The sequence below is a fragment of the Podarcis pityusensis genome (assembly GCF_964106645.2).
Source record: "Podarcis pityusensis genome assembly, chromosome: 2".
Taxonomy (NCBI): domain Eukaryota; kingdom Metazoa; phylum Chordata; class Lepidosauria; order Squamata; family Lacertidae; genus Podarcis; species Podarcis pityusensis.
Window position 1 is genome coordinate 113600652 of NC_138029.1, and position 15799 is coordinate 113616450.

Consider the following 15799-nt stretch of genomic DNA (forward strand, 5'->3'; position numbering starts at 1 on the left):
AACATTCTCCTTTCCCTTCCTCCCCCACAACAAACACTCTGTGAGGTGAGTGGGGCTGAGAGACTTCAGAGAAGCGTGACTAGCCCAAGGTCACCCAGCAGCTGCATGTGGAGGAGCGGAGACGCGAACCCGGTTCCCCAGATTACGAGACTACTGCTCTTAACCACTACACCACACTGGCTCTCTCAAAATTTCCATCTGCCCAAACCAGCATGGCCAGTGGTCAGGGATGGTGTAAGCTGTGGTTCAGGGCTGAAGATTAGACACGTCTGAAGTAAAGCCTCAGAAAGTGTACAAATTCTCCCAATTTGCAATCAGATGCAGGCTTCTTTTTCCTTCAGGACCGCTGTTGTTGCTCCCTGGAGAGGCTGAGCAAAGCAGAGAGAAGCCACGTTAGTGTACGGCTGGGCTGAAAAGAAGGAAAGCAAAGACCTGCCTGTATGCCGGTTTTTATTATTTACCATAATATTATTGAATTTATATAGCGCTCTATACCCGGAGGTCTCAGGGTGATTCACGTCTTTGTTCACTGCGAAGTGAAGTGGAACTATGACGGTGTTTTGTTTTTCAGTTGTGTAACAATTTGCTGCCACTCAGTACAATACCATATTTATTAAATTTATATCCCGCTCTTCCTCCCAATGGAGTCCACGGCGGCAATTTACATGAGGAGTAAGACTGTTTAGATATATAGATTCTGTATCCTTTTGCCTTCCAGGGATGCGGTGTAGCAAGAGATTTATCTTTCCAAACATATGAGACTGACTAAGAACGCTAGAGGTTCATAGTCCTTCGCGTGCTGACCAAATCTGAACATATGTTGCAGGCACAGTCCAATGCATTTTTTTGAAAAAGGTGTCCCTATGGTTTTTCTTTCAATATTTGCATCTTTGGAGTTACTTTCCCCCTGGAAGCCCCAGCTGCCACGTTAGTGTGTGAATGATCCAAATTTATACTTTTGAGAACTTTCCAAAAGCAAACTGTGGTCATTCTTTCAAAAAATAAAAATAAATGAGGGGTAAACAAATAAACAAACTATTTTCAGTTACTAATGAATTGGATACAAAAAAAGAAAAAATATTATCAACAATAACAACAGGTCAGCGCACAGAGCCATCAGCAAAAAATGTTGCTGGAAGATGGAAGCCATTTTCTATAGATGGTGCTTATTCCATGAAATGATACCAGGAAAAACAACAACTCACAAACTTTTATATAAAGTACAGTTGTACCTTGGAAGTCGAACGGAATCTGTTCCGGAAGTCCGTTCAACTTCCAAAACGTTCGGAAACCAATGAGCGGCTTTTGATTGGCTGCAGGAAGCTCCTGCAGCCAATCGGAAGCTGTGTACGCCGCGTCACATGTTTGGGTTCCAAAGAACGTTCGCATACCGGAATACTCACTTCCAGGTTTGTGATGTTCGGGAGCCAAAACGTCCGAGTACCAAGGCGTTTGGGATCCAAGGTACAGCTGTATTGCAAACGTTCCACAAAAAACAAAAGTAGGTTTCTAAAACCCTTACAATTGGGGGAGGGACGGACCTTTATTTATTACTATTTAATAAAACCTATATGCCACTTGATGGTAACAAAACATCTACGTGGTTCACTAGAAATGTTGAAATTATCAATTAAAAAGTTGAAAACAAGTAAAACATTTGAAATATAAAGGCAAAATTAAAACAGTTAAAAATATTATAATTGCCAGTGTAAGATTAAAACACATCTACATCTATGCCTCTGGAAAGGCATACCTGATTAACAAGTATGTTAAGCAGGTACCAAAAGAGTGCAACAAAGGTCTGACATGAATAGTCTGAGAATAATTTCAGTTAAGGAGTGATCCTATCATGACAAGAACTCCAACTCGGCCTGAGAGCAGGGTTCACCAGGAGTTCCTGGAGCCTTTGCGTTCTTCTGAAGATCCTTCGGAGCACTGGGGAGGGCTTCACAACCTAGTATACCATTAACAGTGTATGTAAACAGAACGAACCTTCAGCTATTTTGTAGTGTATGTTCATGTTACAATAGATACATCCACATTCAATAATAGCTGAAGGGATGGGACCACAGGTGATATAGATTGGCAGCCAGGATACACACACAGATAAAAGATATACGTTGGACAAAGTGGCTTCCAAATCTTGAGAAGAAGAGCAAGACTTTTTTGGGTGTTAGAGCTGACAATCTGTGGGGCGCAAGGCCTCGTGAAGAGGGTCACAAAACCTTGACTGGAGACACTGCCACTCAGCATGGTTTCAAAAACTCCTCGTCCGTTATGAGTCTCAGTTTAACACTGGGCAGGAAGTAGATCAGTGTCACCGTCTCAAGGAATATATGTGAGACACTGACAACAATGTCCCACGAGTCAAGATCTGGTGCCCTATCCACACGGCATGGAAAAATGAGTCGGATGCTGCCACTGCGGTGAGCTGTGTTGTTCAGTCTCGGTTCAATTTAAGCCTCCTTCCATGTGTCTTGACATGTGCAGAGAAGTAGTGAAGTTGGCTGAAGCAAACAAATTTGCTTCCTGTTGCTCCCAACCACCTTTGAGGTTCAATGAACAGAGAAGAAGAGTTTGGATTTGATATCCCGCTTTATCACTACCTGAAGGAGTCTCAAAGCGGCTAACATTCTCCTTTCCCTTCCTCCCCCACAACAAACACTCTGTGTGGTTGAGTGGTGCTGAGAGACTTCAAAGAAGTGTGTCAAGGTCACCCAGCAGCTGCATGTGGACAAGCGGAGACGTGAACCCGGTTCACCAGATTACGAGTCCACCGCTCTTAACCACTACACCACGCTGGCCCTCAGTGTGGTGTTGTGGTTAAGAGAACTCTTTCTTCTTCATAGATATAGTTCTTTGCTCCCGGCATGCACTCATTATGTACTTTGAATGCTCAAAGGACAGGGGAATCCTTTACTTAACCTTCTCACAGAGGAAAACTTGTGGAGTTTCTGACAGATGTCCTGTGTGCGTTTAGCAGATACCAGGAAGAGCTCCAGTTGATACCACCACCACCCTAGACACGTTGAGGAGGACAGCAGAGGTCAGGAGCACCACAAATTTGCAATCTGGAGGCTCTAGAAGCGGAACTACGTCAACTTCTTCAAAGGAAAGCTCAGAATTGAGAGCTGAGTGTTGCCAAATCACATCTTGGCCGATGGCTTGCACCTCACAGATCTAGGTACATGGTATGAAAAAATACTGACTGTGTACTCCATGGTTTTGAGAGACAAGGTCAACTTCTGTGCTGGGTGGCCAAATGACAAGAACACTGTTGCAATCCTCACCTGCATACTAATGAAAGTCTCCTAAAATTAAATCTGTACACAGCCACTGATATGGTTTCTCGCCACTGTGAGTTTTTTGATGGGTGGTTAGATTGGAGCTCTGGCTGAAACACTTTCCACATTCCAAGCACTGATAGGGTTTCTCCCCGCTGTGAGTTCTTTGATGGGAAGTGAGACTTTTCTTCCAGGTGAATCGCTTCCCACACTCCAAACACTGATAAGGTTTCTCCCCACTGTGAGTTCTTTGATGGTAAGTGAGGTAGGAGCTCTGGCTGAAGCTTTTTCCACATTCCAAGCAGTGGTATGGCTTCTCCCCGCTGTGAATTCTCTGATGGGCCGTGAGATTGGACCTATGACTGAAGCTCTTTCCACATTCCAAGCACTGATAGGGTTTCTCCCCTGTATGAATTCTCTGATGAGAAGTGAGAGGTGCGCTCTGACTGAAGCTCTTCCCACATTCCAAGCAACGATATGGCTTCTCCCCTGTGTGAATCCTTTGATGGGAAAGAAGACTTTCCTTCTGACTGAAGCTCTTTTCACACTCTTGGCACTGAAACGGCTTCTCCCCACGGTGACTACTTTGATGTCGGCGGAAGTTTGTGCTCGCATTAAAGCTCTTCCCACATTCCAAGCACTGATATGGTTTCTCCCCTGTATGAATTCTCTGATGGGAAGTGAGACTTTCCTTCCAGGTAAAGCTCTTTCCACACTCTTGGCACTGAAATGGTTTCTCCCCACGGTGAATACTTTGATGGCTATGGAATTTTGTGCTTGTATTAAAGCCCTTTCCACACTCTTGGCACTGAAAGGGTTTCTCCCCGCTGTGAATTCTCTGATGTCGACGGAAGTTTGTGCTTGTATTAAAGCTCTTCCCACATTCCAAGCACTGATACGGTTTCTCCCCTGTATGAATCCTTTGATGGAAAGTGAGACTTTCCTTCTGACTGAAGCTCTTTCCACATTCCAAGCACTGATACGGTTTCTCCCCTGTATGAATTCTCTGATGGGAAGTGAGACGGTCGCTCCGACTGAAGCTCTTTCCACATTCCAAGCACAGATATGGTTTCTCACCGCTGTGAGTTCTTTGGTGGGAAGTGAGGCGGTGACTTCGACTGAAGCTCTTTCCACATTCCAAGCACTGATACGGTTTCTCCCCTGTATGAATTCTCTGATGGGAAGTGAGACTTTCTTTCTGACTGAAGCTCTTCCCGCACTCTTGGCAATGGAACGGTTTCTCCCCACGGTGAACACTTTGATGTCGACGGAAGTTTCTGCTTGTATTAAAGCTCTTTCCACATTCCAAGCACGGATAGGGTTTCTTCCCAATGGGATTTCTTTGATAGGAAGCGAAATGGGAGCTCTGACTGAAGCTCTCTCCACATCCCAAATATTTAGATGGCTTTTCCACTGTGTGGATTTTGTTGTGAACTACCTTGTTCTTCATTTCCAATTCATCCCCACCTGCAACAAATGGAGAAATGGATTAGAGCCTCAAGAAAATAATGTAGCCCCAAATTATTGAACACTGCTAATTAATGCTTGTGAAAGAGGAAGAACTGAAGGGAGTTAGATGTGAGATCTTCCTACAGGGTTCTCTGCCTTTGTTGACGGCCATTAGCTGACATATTTATGGGAACCTGAGATTTGAAAAACCTGGTTCTTTTTGAGGAGATTTCACCCCTCCCATATCCAAGAATCTGCTGATGTTCTCTGCTGATTCTCCAGAGAGGAGGGGGCGGTTTCTGCTCTCTACTTATTCTGCTCCAGCCTCACATCAAAGAGAGAGAGAGACTGAGTGTTAGAGAGAGATCGTGTGTATAGATAAGGTTGCTGCTAAGAGCAGCTGCAGACACTCAGTGCAGTTCAGCATTTTTTGTTTAGACCTCATTTAGCTCTGTATATAGTTGTGTATTATAGTTGTAGATAGAATAAAGAAGATATTCTACAGAGCTGCTCTCCGAGTAGTTTATACTCTGCTATACTCTGCTGTGCGACGACTGTCTTCTTGTGGAAGTGAATCCGGTGCTCACAACTCTAAGCTGTGAGTCCACAGCACTTTGACCTGTTCCTGTGCAGAAGGTGGTCTCTGGAAGTGCTACCCAGCTCGCCTAGCCCAGTCGGGGCTGAAGGGGATGAGTCCAGTTGGTGACACTGGCTCAAGGGTGATGCTGACACTTTTCTGGGATGGATTTTGTTTGGCCCCATTGTGGAATCTGCTCCTTCTTCAATGTCAGTAGTTTCTTTGGTCAACCGAAAACTGACAGAAGCAAGAACAAAAAACTTGATAGAAGTTTCTTCAACTCTGAAGGCCTGGGTGGGCTGGTTCAGAGCAGTCTGTTTAAAAAGGCATAACCAGAGGAAGAATATTCACAGACGAAACAATAAATAGCCTTCCATTCAAGGTTAGCTGTGGGGGTGTTAGTGTCCCAAATGATTTGGGTGGCACTGTTGAGCTACATCAAAATCTTGGCACTTCATGACATAGAAATACGTATTGAATTTCAAAACAGATACTACGATCCAACAGGGAGCCTTACCAAGAGAGTCCATGATCCCACAGTTCTCCTCCATGACTTTGTTATGCAGAGCTCTCTGGTCAGGATCCAGCAATGCCCACTCCTCGTCTGTGAAATAAACAGCCACATCTTCAAAGCGCACTGGACCCTAAAAGAAAAAGGGACAGCATAAAGTTTGTCTGCTACATATTTTTGTGTCATTTTCTGCCTGAAAATTTGCTATGTTGCTTTAATGATATTGTTTTGCAACACATTTTAAATTTTGGATGTTTATTTTAACGTTTTAATAGAATTCTTTTATTATGTATTTTAATGATGTTTATTAATCTTTGAGTAAATGGGTGGAACTCCACATTGTGTTCCTCAATCATACTGTCTGTGCAAGCTTTCCAGGTGTAAGGATCTCCTCTCTACTCTCCCCTTGTGCTGTTCTGTGGGGGGTACCCTCCCAATGTCCTAAAGCCGAAACCATATAACACCGGTCCTGAAAAACCTACATTTGCTCCCAGTATGTTTCCGAGCACAATTCAGTGTTGGTGCTGACCTTTAAAGCCCTAAACGACCTCAGCCCAGTATACCTGAAGGAGGGTCTCCACCACCATTGTTCAGCCCGGACACTGAGGTCCAGCTCCGAGGGCCTTATAGTGGTTTTCTCACTGCGAAAAGTGAGGTTACAGGGAACTAGGCAGAGGGCCTTCTCAGTAGTGGCACCTGCCCTGTGGAATGCCCTCCCATCAGACGTCAAGGAAATAAACAACTATCTGACTTTTAGAAGACATCTGAAGGCAGCCCTGTTTAGGGAAGTTTTTAATGTTTGATGTTTTATTGTGTTTTTAATATTCTGTTGGGAGCTGCCCAGAGTGGCTGGGGAAACCCAGCCAGATGGGCGGGGTATGTATGTATGTATGTATGTATGAATGAATGAATGAATGAATGAATAAATAAATAAATAAATAAATAAATTTCAAGGAGTGCATGGGGGGAGGGGGGAAGCCCTGTTTTGCAACTGATGGAGCTGGTTAGGTGAATCCTGGCCACTGTTTTTCATGGTTTGTAAAACTGCTTAGAAGCGTACTTTAGCATTAAACGATAAACATATAAATAAAAACTTCAACTATTGATAAATAATACTAGCGACAATTAGAAAGCTAGTTACGGTGAGGCGGCTGTTTTTTATTCTCAGCACATAAATTGCCATGAATGGCATTTTCAGCCATCGTTAAGGGAAGCTCTGACAGAAGCCCAGATGAGAGAGATTTGCTTGGGCCCAGTGGCGCGCTGGCTGCCCCAGTCCTCTGCCTCTTCCCCCACAATGCTCCTCCCCCCTACCTGATCTGGTTCCACAGCCGCTGCTTCCCCTCTGCCACGATGAAAAGATGGATGAGAAGGTCTTGCCAGCATCATTCTGTCACCTGTGAAAAACAAGGGCAGGTGGGCAGCCTTTAGTGCATGCTTCTCAAAGGTTAAGCGGTGCATCTCTTAACTACAGTAGTACCTCGGGTTACAGACGCTTCAGGTTACAGACTCCGCTAACCCAGAAATAGTACCTCAGGTTAAGAACTTTGCTTCAGGATGAGAACAGAAATCGCGCAGCGGCGGGACAGTGGCAGTGGGAGGCCCCATTATCTAAAGTGGTACCTCAGGTTAAGAACAGTTTCAGGTTAAGAACAGATCTCCAGAACGAATTAAGTTCTTAACCCGAGGTACCACTGTACAAATGGGCCTTAGAAAAAGTCTCACCTGCTGAGGGCGTTTTGACATTTGTACCCATTTCATATTTTAGTTGTGTAAAAATACATCCCCTCTCCTTGGGGCCTGTGGCTCCAAGTGTCTTCCCCCAAAAGATTAAAGGAACCCATGGATTAGTTTCAAAATCAACAGAATGTGACCAAACTGAGAGAAAATCATTCACCCTTACCCAGTGGCCTCTGTCTGGTGTCCAATGTCTCTGCCTCAGAGTAATCCATGCACAATTCTACAAACAGATTCGCTCCCTGAATTAGCAACGAGGATTGCAAACAAAGAAAGGGGAGAATGATTAGAAAAGGAACAGCAGAGGCAAGGTATATCCAATTATCATTCCTTGGATGCTTTCCAAAAAAGGACAGGCGATCAGTAGAGACTCATGGGGTACTCATGTTCTGAGCCCATCAAGATGAAAGTCTCTCTCAGATAAACTAACGGGAAGAATTTGAAACCGGTGGGACCAGAGATTCACAGAAGATTGACGTAAATTTACGGACTATTTGAAAAGCAGTTGTGATGATCAAATTACATTTGTAGGTTTACAGGAAGTTTTGTAAGGTTAATAATTGGAATTATTGCTTTATTGAATGAAAAGGATGATGTTAGTTATGATAATTAAGGCAATATGAATTTAAGAAATGCAGAACAAATTATAAAAATGGAAGATCATCAGAGGTGTTGATGGAAGTCCAAAAAGATTGTATAAGTGATGAAACTTTGTGGAATGCATGATAATATGTTTGAAAATTAATAAAAATTATATATATAAGATGAAAGTCTCTCTCACCTCCTGTGTGGCCTGCTTTCTCTCCACTGCCTGACTCAGGAGGAAACCTTCGGCCAGGGCCACTGCCTGGGAACTGGTCTCCACTCCACATTCCCTCACCCAGCTCTCCATCTCCGGTGGAAGGACAGCCAAGAACTGCTCCAAGATCACCAGGTCCAGCATCTGAGCTTTCGTATGCCTTTCTGGCTTCAGCCACTGACAACAAAGGTGGTAGAGTCGGCTGCAAACATCTCGGGGTCCTTCAGCCTCCTGGTAGCAGAACTGCCTGAACTGCTGGCTCTGCACATCTGAGCTGAGGGTGTCCTCCTCGCCCAGGATCTTCTGCACTGAATTTTCCCAGAATCCTCCGATGCTCCCGGTTTGGATGGTATTGCCTCTTCCTGCTTGAGGGCCAGGCGAGTCTTGCTCATCCATCTGTGCTCTCAGGAAGTCTCCAAGAGATCTGAAGGAATCCTTTTGTCTTCTGCCACGTCCTGCTTTTCCCAATTAACAGTGCCAGCAAGTTCTACAAAGCAATTACATTATCATAAAATTAATACACTGTCAGGAGAAGGAAAATGTTCCCTGAGCAAGTGTGGATAAGTCCTGCTAGGAACCAGACCTGGGTTGCACCATAGCCCGGACTCTGAGCTTTCTTAAGAAAGAAAGAAAGAAAGAAAGACCGCTACAATGCAAAATGTACAGGCAACTCAAGCGATTTCTATGAGATGAATCACTTCATTTCATTTCATTTGTTAGACTTATTAGCTGCTTGTCACCCAAAGGTCTCCAAGCGACTTACAGCATACACAAAAAACAAACATGCATACACACGCAACACAGTGGACGCTTGGGTTGTGAATGTGATGCGTGCGGGAAGCATGTTCGCAACCTGCAGCAGCGTGTCTGCGCACGCGTGGGTTACGATTTGGCGCTTCTGTGCCTGCACGACTGCTGAAACCCGGAAGTAACCCGTTCTGGTACTTCCGGGTTTTCAGCGGTCCGTAACCCCAAAAAACGCAACCTGAAGCATCTGGGGGGGGGAATGGGGGAACCATATAATATATTAATATTTCATATAACATAACACCAATGCAAAAATCATACTCAAATAACAAATAAGCAATACTCAGACCCCCCCATTAACAAATAGACAAAAATAAACAGAACGTCAGCCTCCCCTTAGCATAAAAATCATTCACATCAGACCAACTAAGAGAGCCAGTGTGGTGTAGTGGTTAAGAGCGATAGACTCGTAATCTGGTGAACTGGGTTCGCTTCCCCGCTCCTCCACATGCAGCTGCTGGGTGACCTTGGGCCAGTCATACTTCTCTGAAGTCTCTCAGCCCCACTCACCTCACAGAGTGTTTGTTGTGGGGGAGGAAGGGAAAGGAGAATGTTAGCCGCTTTGAGACTCCTTAGGGTAGTGATAAAGCAGGATATCAAATCCAAACTCTTCTTCCTCTTCAACTACTTTCCCCCTTTAACCTCCCCACCCCACCCAGATGTCTGGTGCTGCAAATCAGTGGTGTGTGTGTGTGTGGTGTCCAGTTTTCTCCAGGGTTGCTCCTGCCTTTCAGTGTTTTCAGTCAATGAATGAAGTCAGAACTGTGACTGACAAGTGACTGAATTGTACCTAGTTCAATTGGGACCCTAGGCTATAATGTGGATCCTAACCTCAGGGTCCTAAAAAGTTTCTCTCTCTCTCCCACCCCCACTTCAGTTGCACATTTCCTCCCCTGCTTCCATCTCATTTTCTAGCACTTGGACAAGTAAAGAAGTACTGTAATTACGATTGTAGGACTGTGCTTGGAAAACAGTTTTTTTAAAAAACTGTTTTTAATACTGTGTTCTAATGTCGTAATCTGCCCAGGGAATTTCGGGTGAAGAGCGGGTTAGCGTTAGAGTTAGGGGGTTAATAATAATAATGTTATATAGCTTAACCCACCCAAAAAGATAAAGGACCCCCGGACGGTTAAGTCCATCAAAGGTGACTATGGGGTTGCAACGCTCATCTCGCTTTTCAGGCTGAGGGAGCTTTCCAGGTCATGTGGCCAGCGTGACTAGACCGCTTCTGGCGCAACGGAACACCATGATGGAAGCCGGAGCGCACAGAAACGCCGTTTACCTTCCTGCCACAGTGGTACCTATTTATCTACTTGCACTGGCGTGCTTTTGAACTGCTAGGCTGGCAAGAGCTAGGATAGAGCAATGGGAGCTCACCCCATCGCGGGGATTCAAACTGCCAACTTTCTGATTGGCAAGCCTCAAGGCTCAGTGGTTTAGACCACAGCACCACCTGCGTCCCTCTACCCCCCCCACCAACCATATAGGCTCAGGCGGCCTCGGTGACTAGCAGTGTCCATTTTCAGCTAGTTTCTCAGCCACAGTCAGTGTGGGTCAGAATTTGATTACTGCAATGTGCTCTCTGTGCAACTGCCCTTGAAGGCGACTCAGAAACTGGTCCAAAATCCCCTTTTCCCCCTGACACACGAGACATGTGTTTTCAGGACCTGCCTTGTTCCTGTGGCTATAATTTCCTGACACTTTTCAATATTGAATATTTATTAATGGTTGTAACCTGCCATGGGTAATAAATGTAGTACAGTGGTACCTCTAGATATGAACTGGACCCGTTCTGGAGCCCCGTTCGCATCTAGAGGTAAACGTAACTAATGACAGCACGTCTGCGCACGCACGCGTCGCTTTTCGCTGCTTCTGCACATGCGCGTGACGTAATTTTGAGCGTCTGCGCATGCACAAGCGGCGAAACCCAGACGTAACGCACTCCGTTACTTCCGGGTTGCTGAGGAGCGCAACTCAAACGCGCTCAACTCGAAGCATATTTAACCCAAGGTATGACTGTAGTAGCAATAATAGTAGTAACGATAACAAACAGAACAACAATGAATAAATCCTCAAGGATGGGGGGGGGGGGGAATAAAGCCTCAACAAAGGGGGGGGAGGGGGGACTTGTTGGAATTTGTACGGTTTTTTTCTCCCTTGAGGTTTTTGCATAACTAAACACAGACATTACAAGCATCCTGATAATAAAATTAAGCCTCAAACACACGTACACAACCAGCGTTTTGCTCCATCTGGTCGATCTAAATTCAAATTACATTCACTTTGACATCCCCCACCCCATATTCATCAAAAGACCAACACTTCGTATTGTTTCATTGGTAACATGAGAGGAAAAATCAGTATTACACATAATTAACCTGAGTCTCTAGATATAGCATTTGGCTATGTAATGCCGAGTGTTAACTGTTAACTCTGCACTATCCTGTTCCCTCCTTTGTTTTCGGCTTTGTTTAAACCAATTCACGAACCAAGAACTTATACACGGACCACTGAAAACGAACCACATGTTGTAGATTTTCCGCAAATGTATTGTGCTGTTTTTTGTGTGATATGCAAACGACATGAGAAGGCTTGGTCTCTCTCTCTCTCTCTCTGTATCATTTATTATTCCTGTGATCCTTGTTAATCAATATGACTTCTTCATTTGTTCATTCATCGGTTTATTTGCATTGCATTTCCTTTTTTCCTGACCCCAATATCCCTCCCCAAGCTGCGAATTGATACAAATACAGAAGAATACAGTTGCAGACCTAAATGTAAAACTCGCCCCCCGCCTGGCTTTGCAGAGGGGAAGCGGAGAGGAACCTCTGCTCCCGGATTTGGGGGTTGTGTCTTGGAGGGGGCTTCCCCCATGCATTAGCTGACGGGGGGGCCCATGCACGCTCCCCCTGCAGCCCTGGGACCCCCCCACTTCTCCCAAATGCACACTACTGGAGAAGAGAGGGAAGACTCACCAGATCCCTTAAGCCGCCGACGCAGCACTTAGACAGGAGAGACAACAAAAGCCGTGCTCCCCCCCCCCCCCGCAGGAAGGGACTTTGGAGGGAGGGGCTTTTGCTCTGGAGGACCTTGAAGCACCCCTCTCCCCGATTTCCTGTCCTCTCTAGGAATCCCGAGCACTTCATTTTTAACCCTTGGAAAGCCGAGCGCAGCAAGATCACGCCTCCCTCTCAACGCGCATTGCGCGCGCACGCAAATATGTTTTATTTTAGGGGACCGTTTTGTCTGGCGTCCTGAGTTGTTCACTCCTTTGGCCAGAAACGGGAAGAACAGCTTGCGTTGAAAAAGACTGCGAGACATAGGAAACCCCATTATAGAAGCATGCCAACAAAGGTCCGTATAGTTAAAGCTATGGTTGTCCCAGGAGTGATGTATGGAAGCGAGAGCTGGACCATAAAGAAGGCTGATCGCCGAAGAATTGATGCTTTTGAATTCTGGTGCTGGAGGAGACTCTTGAGAGTCCCATGGACTGCAAGAAGATCAAACCTATCCATTCTGAAGGAAATCAGCCCTGAGTGCTCACTGGAAGGACAGATCCTGAAGCTGAGGCTCCAATACTTTGGCCACCTCATGAGAAGAGAAGACTCCCTGGAAAAGACCCTGATGTTGGGAAAGATGGAAGGCACAAGGAGAAGGGGATAACAGAGGACGAGGTGGTTGGACAGTGTTCTCGAAGCTACCAGCATGAGTTTGACCAAACTGCGGGAGGCAGCGGAAGACAGGAGTGCCTGGCGTGCTCTGGTCCAGGGGGTCACGAAGAGTCGGACACGACTAAACGTCCTACTGTCCGGAGCGAGCGAAAACAAACTTGTTCCTCCATGTGAAGAGTCCTTTAGATACTGGAAGATGGCTATCATATCTCCCATTCAGCCAGCTCTCAGAGTGTGTGAAGATGGGAGAGGCTACACCCTTCCATTAAACATTTTGATTTTTAATTGTATTTTATTTCCTTCTCTTATTCCTTGCAATTCTTTGTATTGCAGCTTTAATTCTGTGGAATGTGATAAAATGCAATATCTAAGCTATAAAAGAAGCAATAAAAATACAATTAAAGTTCATGCACAGAACAGAACACTGCAAAGGCTACAACAAGCTGGGGGGTGGAGGAAACTATTAAGTGGTCTGCTAAAGCCCTCAGCAATTTCCAAGTGGCTATGGAGTGCGAGGGGGAGGGGAGAGTTTGAGAATCCCTGTTGTAAGCTACTTTGAGGACCTTGGCTGAAAAGTGGCATGTGAATCTTCTATCATTGCACCTCTGCCCAGTTGTGGGTCAGAGCAGCCCAGGATCCGTGTGAATAAAATGGGCATCTTCGCTAGCCTTTAAAGGGGTAGAAGCAGACACAAACAAGGCTCCAGAGTGGGAGCAGAAGCTGCTCTCCGATACGATACGATACGATAATCTTTATTGTCATTGTCCCATACAGAAGAACAAAATTGAAAAAATCTACACCAGACATTCAAAAACCAACAAGCCTGCTATCCCAGCCTGGTTAACCCCCTGCTAAGCAGTTTAATAATAATAATAATAATAATAATAATATTTATACCCCGCCAATCTGACTAGGTTTCCCCAGCCACTCTGGGCAGCTCCCAACAGAGTATTAAAAACATCAAACATTAAAAACTTTCCTAAACAAGGCTGCCTTCAGATGTCTTCTGAAAGTCAGATAGTTGTTTATTTCCTTGACATCTGGTGGGAGGCCGTTCCACAAGGCAGGCGCCACTACCGAGAAGGCCCTCTGCCTGATTCCCTGTAACCTCACTTCTCACAGTGAGAGAACTGCCAGAAGGACCTCAGAGCTGGACCTCAGTGTCTGGTCTGGATGATGGGGGTGGAGATGCTCCTTCACTTCTGGGTCTGATCAGTGCCTGATGGGTGACTGTCTGGAAACCATGGTCCCTTGCTGATAAGAACACAGGAAGAGCCCAACAGGAGGAAGGAAAATGCTCACTCACAGCAAAATAACATCTCTCCCTGGCGAAAAGTCTTTACAGCTGTAAGCCCTTCCATCTTATGCCTAGGTTGTACCTTTGTGCAAATAAAGCTATATATAGCATAAAATACAACCAGAGTCTCCAGCGACCTTTATTCCAGGTACCCGTTTAAGGTTCTGTGCCTTTAGTGGCATTCACAGCATGGAACCTGGGCACTTTAGGCATCACCTGCGTCCATCTGACCCTCCCCACATATTCCTGTCACCATCTGGGGCCCCGCTGCAAATTCCTCAACACTTTTTTTTTTTTTTTTTGTTAGAGCGTTTATTAATTTTCCAATAAAAGACATCCAATTAACATATCAAATCATAATCCAATAAAAATAAAAAATAAAATAAAAAAGGTCAAATTATCTTCCGAATTGTAATTTTTGAGTTTATGGCTTCCCATAGTCTGAACCTTGAAGCATGTCCAAATCTCAGTCCTGCCTCTTGTTGATATTTCCATATTTCCACATCTCGATTTTATTTTTCCAAACTTCTTTGTCTCTGGCTTTGCGATCCTCAATCATGTCAGAAAACAGATAACTTTTCGTCCGTCGAGTACAGATTTGTTTGTGTAATGTACCTTTTCAACTATTTTTTTATTAGCGCTGCTTCATCTGGCTCCATTCCAATCCGGGCTATTATCCAGCTCTCTGAAGTTTAATATCTTTGCAACTCCCAAATCATTAAACTTTCCCGTCCAGCTGTTGTCGAAACCTTCCTTTTAAGATTTAGAAATACAGTATCTTCCACCTTATTGAATTGCTCTTTGTAGTTATTAGGCAAACTGTTTGCTGTATTGCAATATATCAGTCATTTGGCGATCGATCAGCCTTCCTGGAAACCACCCAGTCCCCCCTCCGGGCCCTAGAGGGGGGCTGCTAGACATTCATTTAGCCTTTTCTCTCGCTCATAATGGAAAAAATCTTTTGCAAACAGCTGCACTGTATATTGTCCAAAATATTGTCTCAAACCATTGTAGTCAACCAACAATAAATTCCTGTTTCTCTTAATCAGGGAAGGATTTCAAATTTTCTGGAACTGCGTAGTATGGGAGCGCCATTTTATCTTTTGTTCTCCTGTCTTTAACAAGCATTCCAAGTCTTAAAAAAAAGAGTTGCGCATGAGTCCCAATTGTAAATAAAAGTCCATCTGCATTCATTTTTAAAAAAAAGCAATTTAAGTTCTTAATGAGGTTTGGCATGAGGAACCAATTGTTGATATTAAGGAAGAAGAAGAAGAAGAAAAAACATACCAAAGACCTCCGCAATCCACACACCATGATAAGAATCTCTTTGAAGTCCGAGCTCATACACCAGAGACTGTACATTCTGCAGGGTTTTTCCCCCCAGCTGCTTCGGTTCAAACCATGCCTGTTTGTTTTTCAGATCTATTTCTTTTCCCAAACAGATGCTCCCGGCTATGAGAGTGACATCGGAGAGTGCCCGCCGTGACCGTGCTCTTTGACCCAGTGTCCTGCCGGCTGCACCTTAATGCACACCGGCAATCTTGGACAATCCGCAGGTCTTTGAGACAGTCCTCCCCGTGGGGAGGCTGCCAGGGCTAATTACTCACACATCAGCCCTGAATTATCGGCACGGCTGGGGTCCGGTCTTGTGGGAGTCAGCCATTTCC

General features: G+C 45.0%; 1 protein-coding gene and 1 long non-coding RNA gene across 2 annotated transcripts in view; both read right to left on the reverse strand.

The window, feature by feature from the left end:
• The window catches only part of LOC308470213, a 143058-nt gene extending 127259 nt beyond the window's left edge, over positions 1–15799 (reverse strand). Inside the window, exon 1 of the long non-coding RNA XR_013982266.1 lies at positions 13575–15799. This is a non-coding gene — a long non-coding RNA (uncharacterized lncRNA). The remainder of the gene's footprint in view (positions 1–13574) is intronic.
• Positions 1525–12210, reverse strand: LOC308469467 (uncharacterized protein). The gene is made up of 6 exons (XM_080991966.1): positions 12140–12210; positions 8340–8844; positions 7725–7800; positions 7136–7218; positions 5828–5954; positions 1525–4751 (listed from the first exon to the last, which is right to left on the reverse strand). The coding sequence occupies exons 2-6, from the start codon at positions 8751–8753 to the stop codon at positions 3298–3300; spliced, it is 2154 nt and encodes a 717-aa protein (XP_080848092.1). The 5' UTR covers positions 8754–8844; positions 12140–12210; the 3' UTR covers positions 1525–3297.

Bases quoted from the DNA above. Each gene is read 5' to 3' on its own strand.
- LOC308469467 (XM_080991966.1), bottom strand. From the start codon at position 8,753: ATGGATGAGCAAGACTCGCCTGGCCCTCAAGCAGGAAGAGGCAATACC. The intron at 7,801-8,339 runs GTGAGAGAGACT...TTGCTAATTCAG, and splicing joins GAAAGCAGGCCACACAGGAG to GGAGCGAATCTGTTTGTAGA. The intron at 7,219-7,724 runs GTAAGGGTGAAT...TGTTTTTCACAG, and splicing joins CACCAGACAGAGGCCACTGG to GTGACAGAATGATGCTGGCA.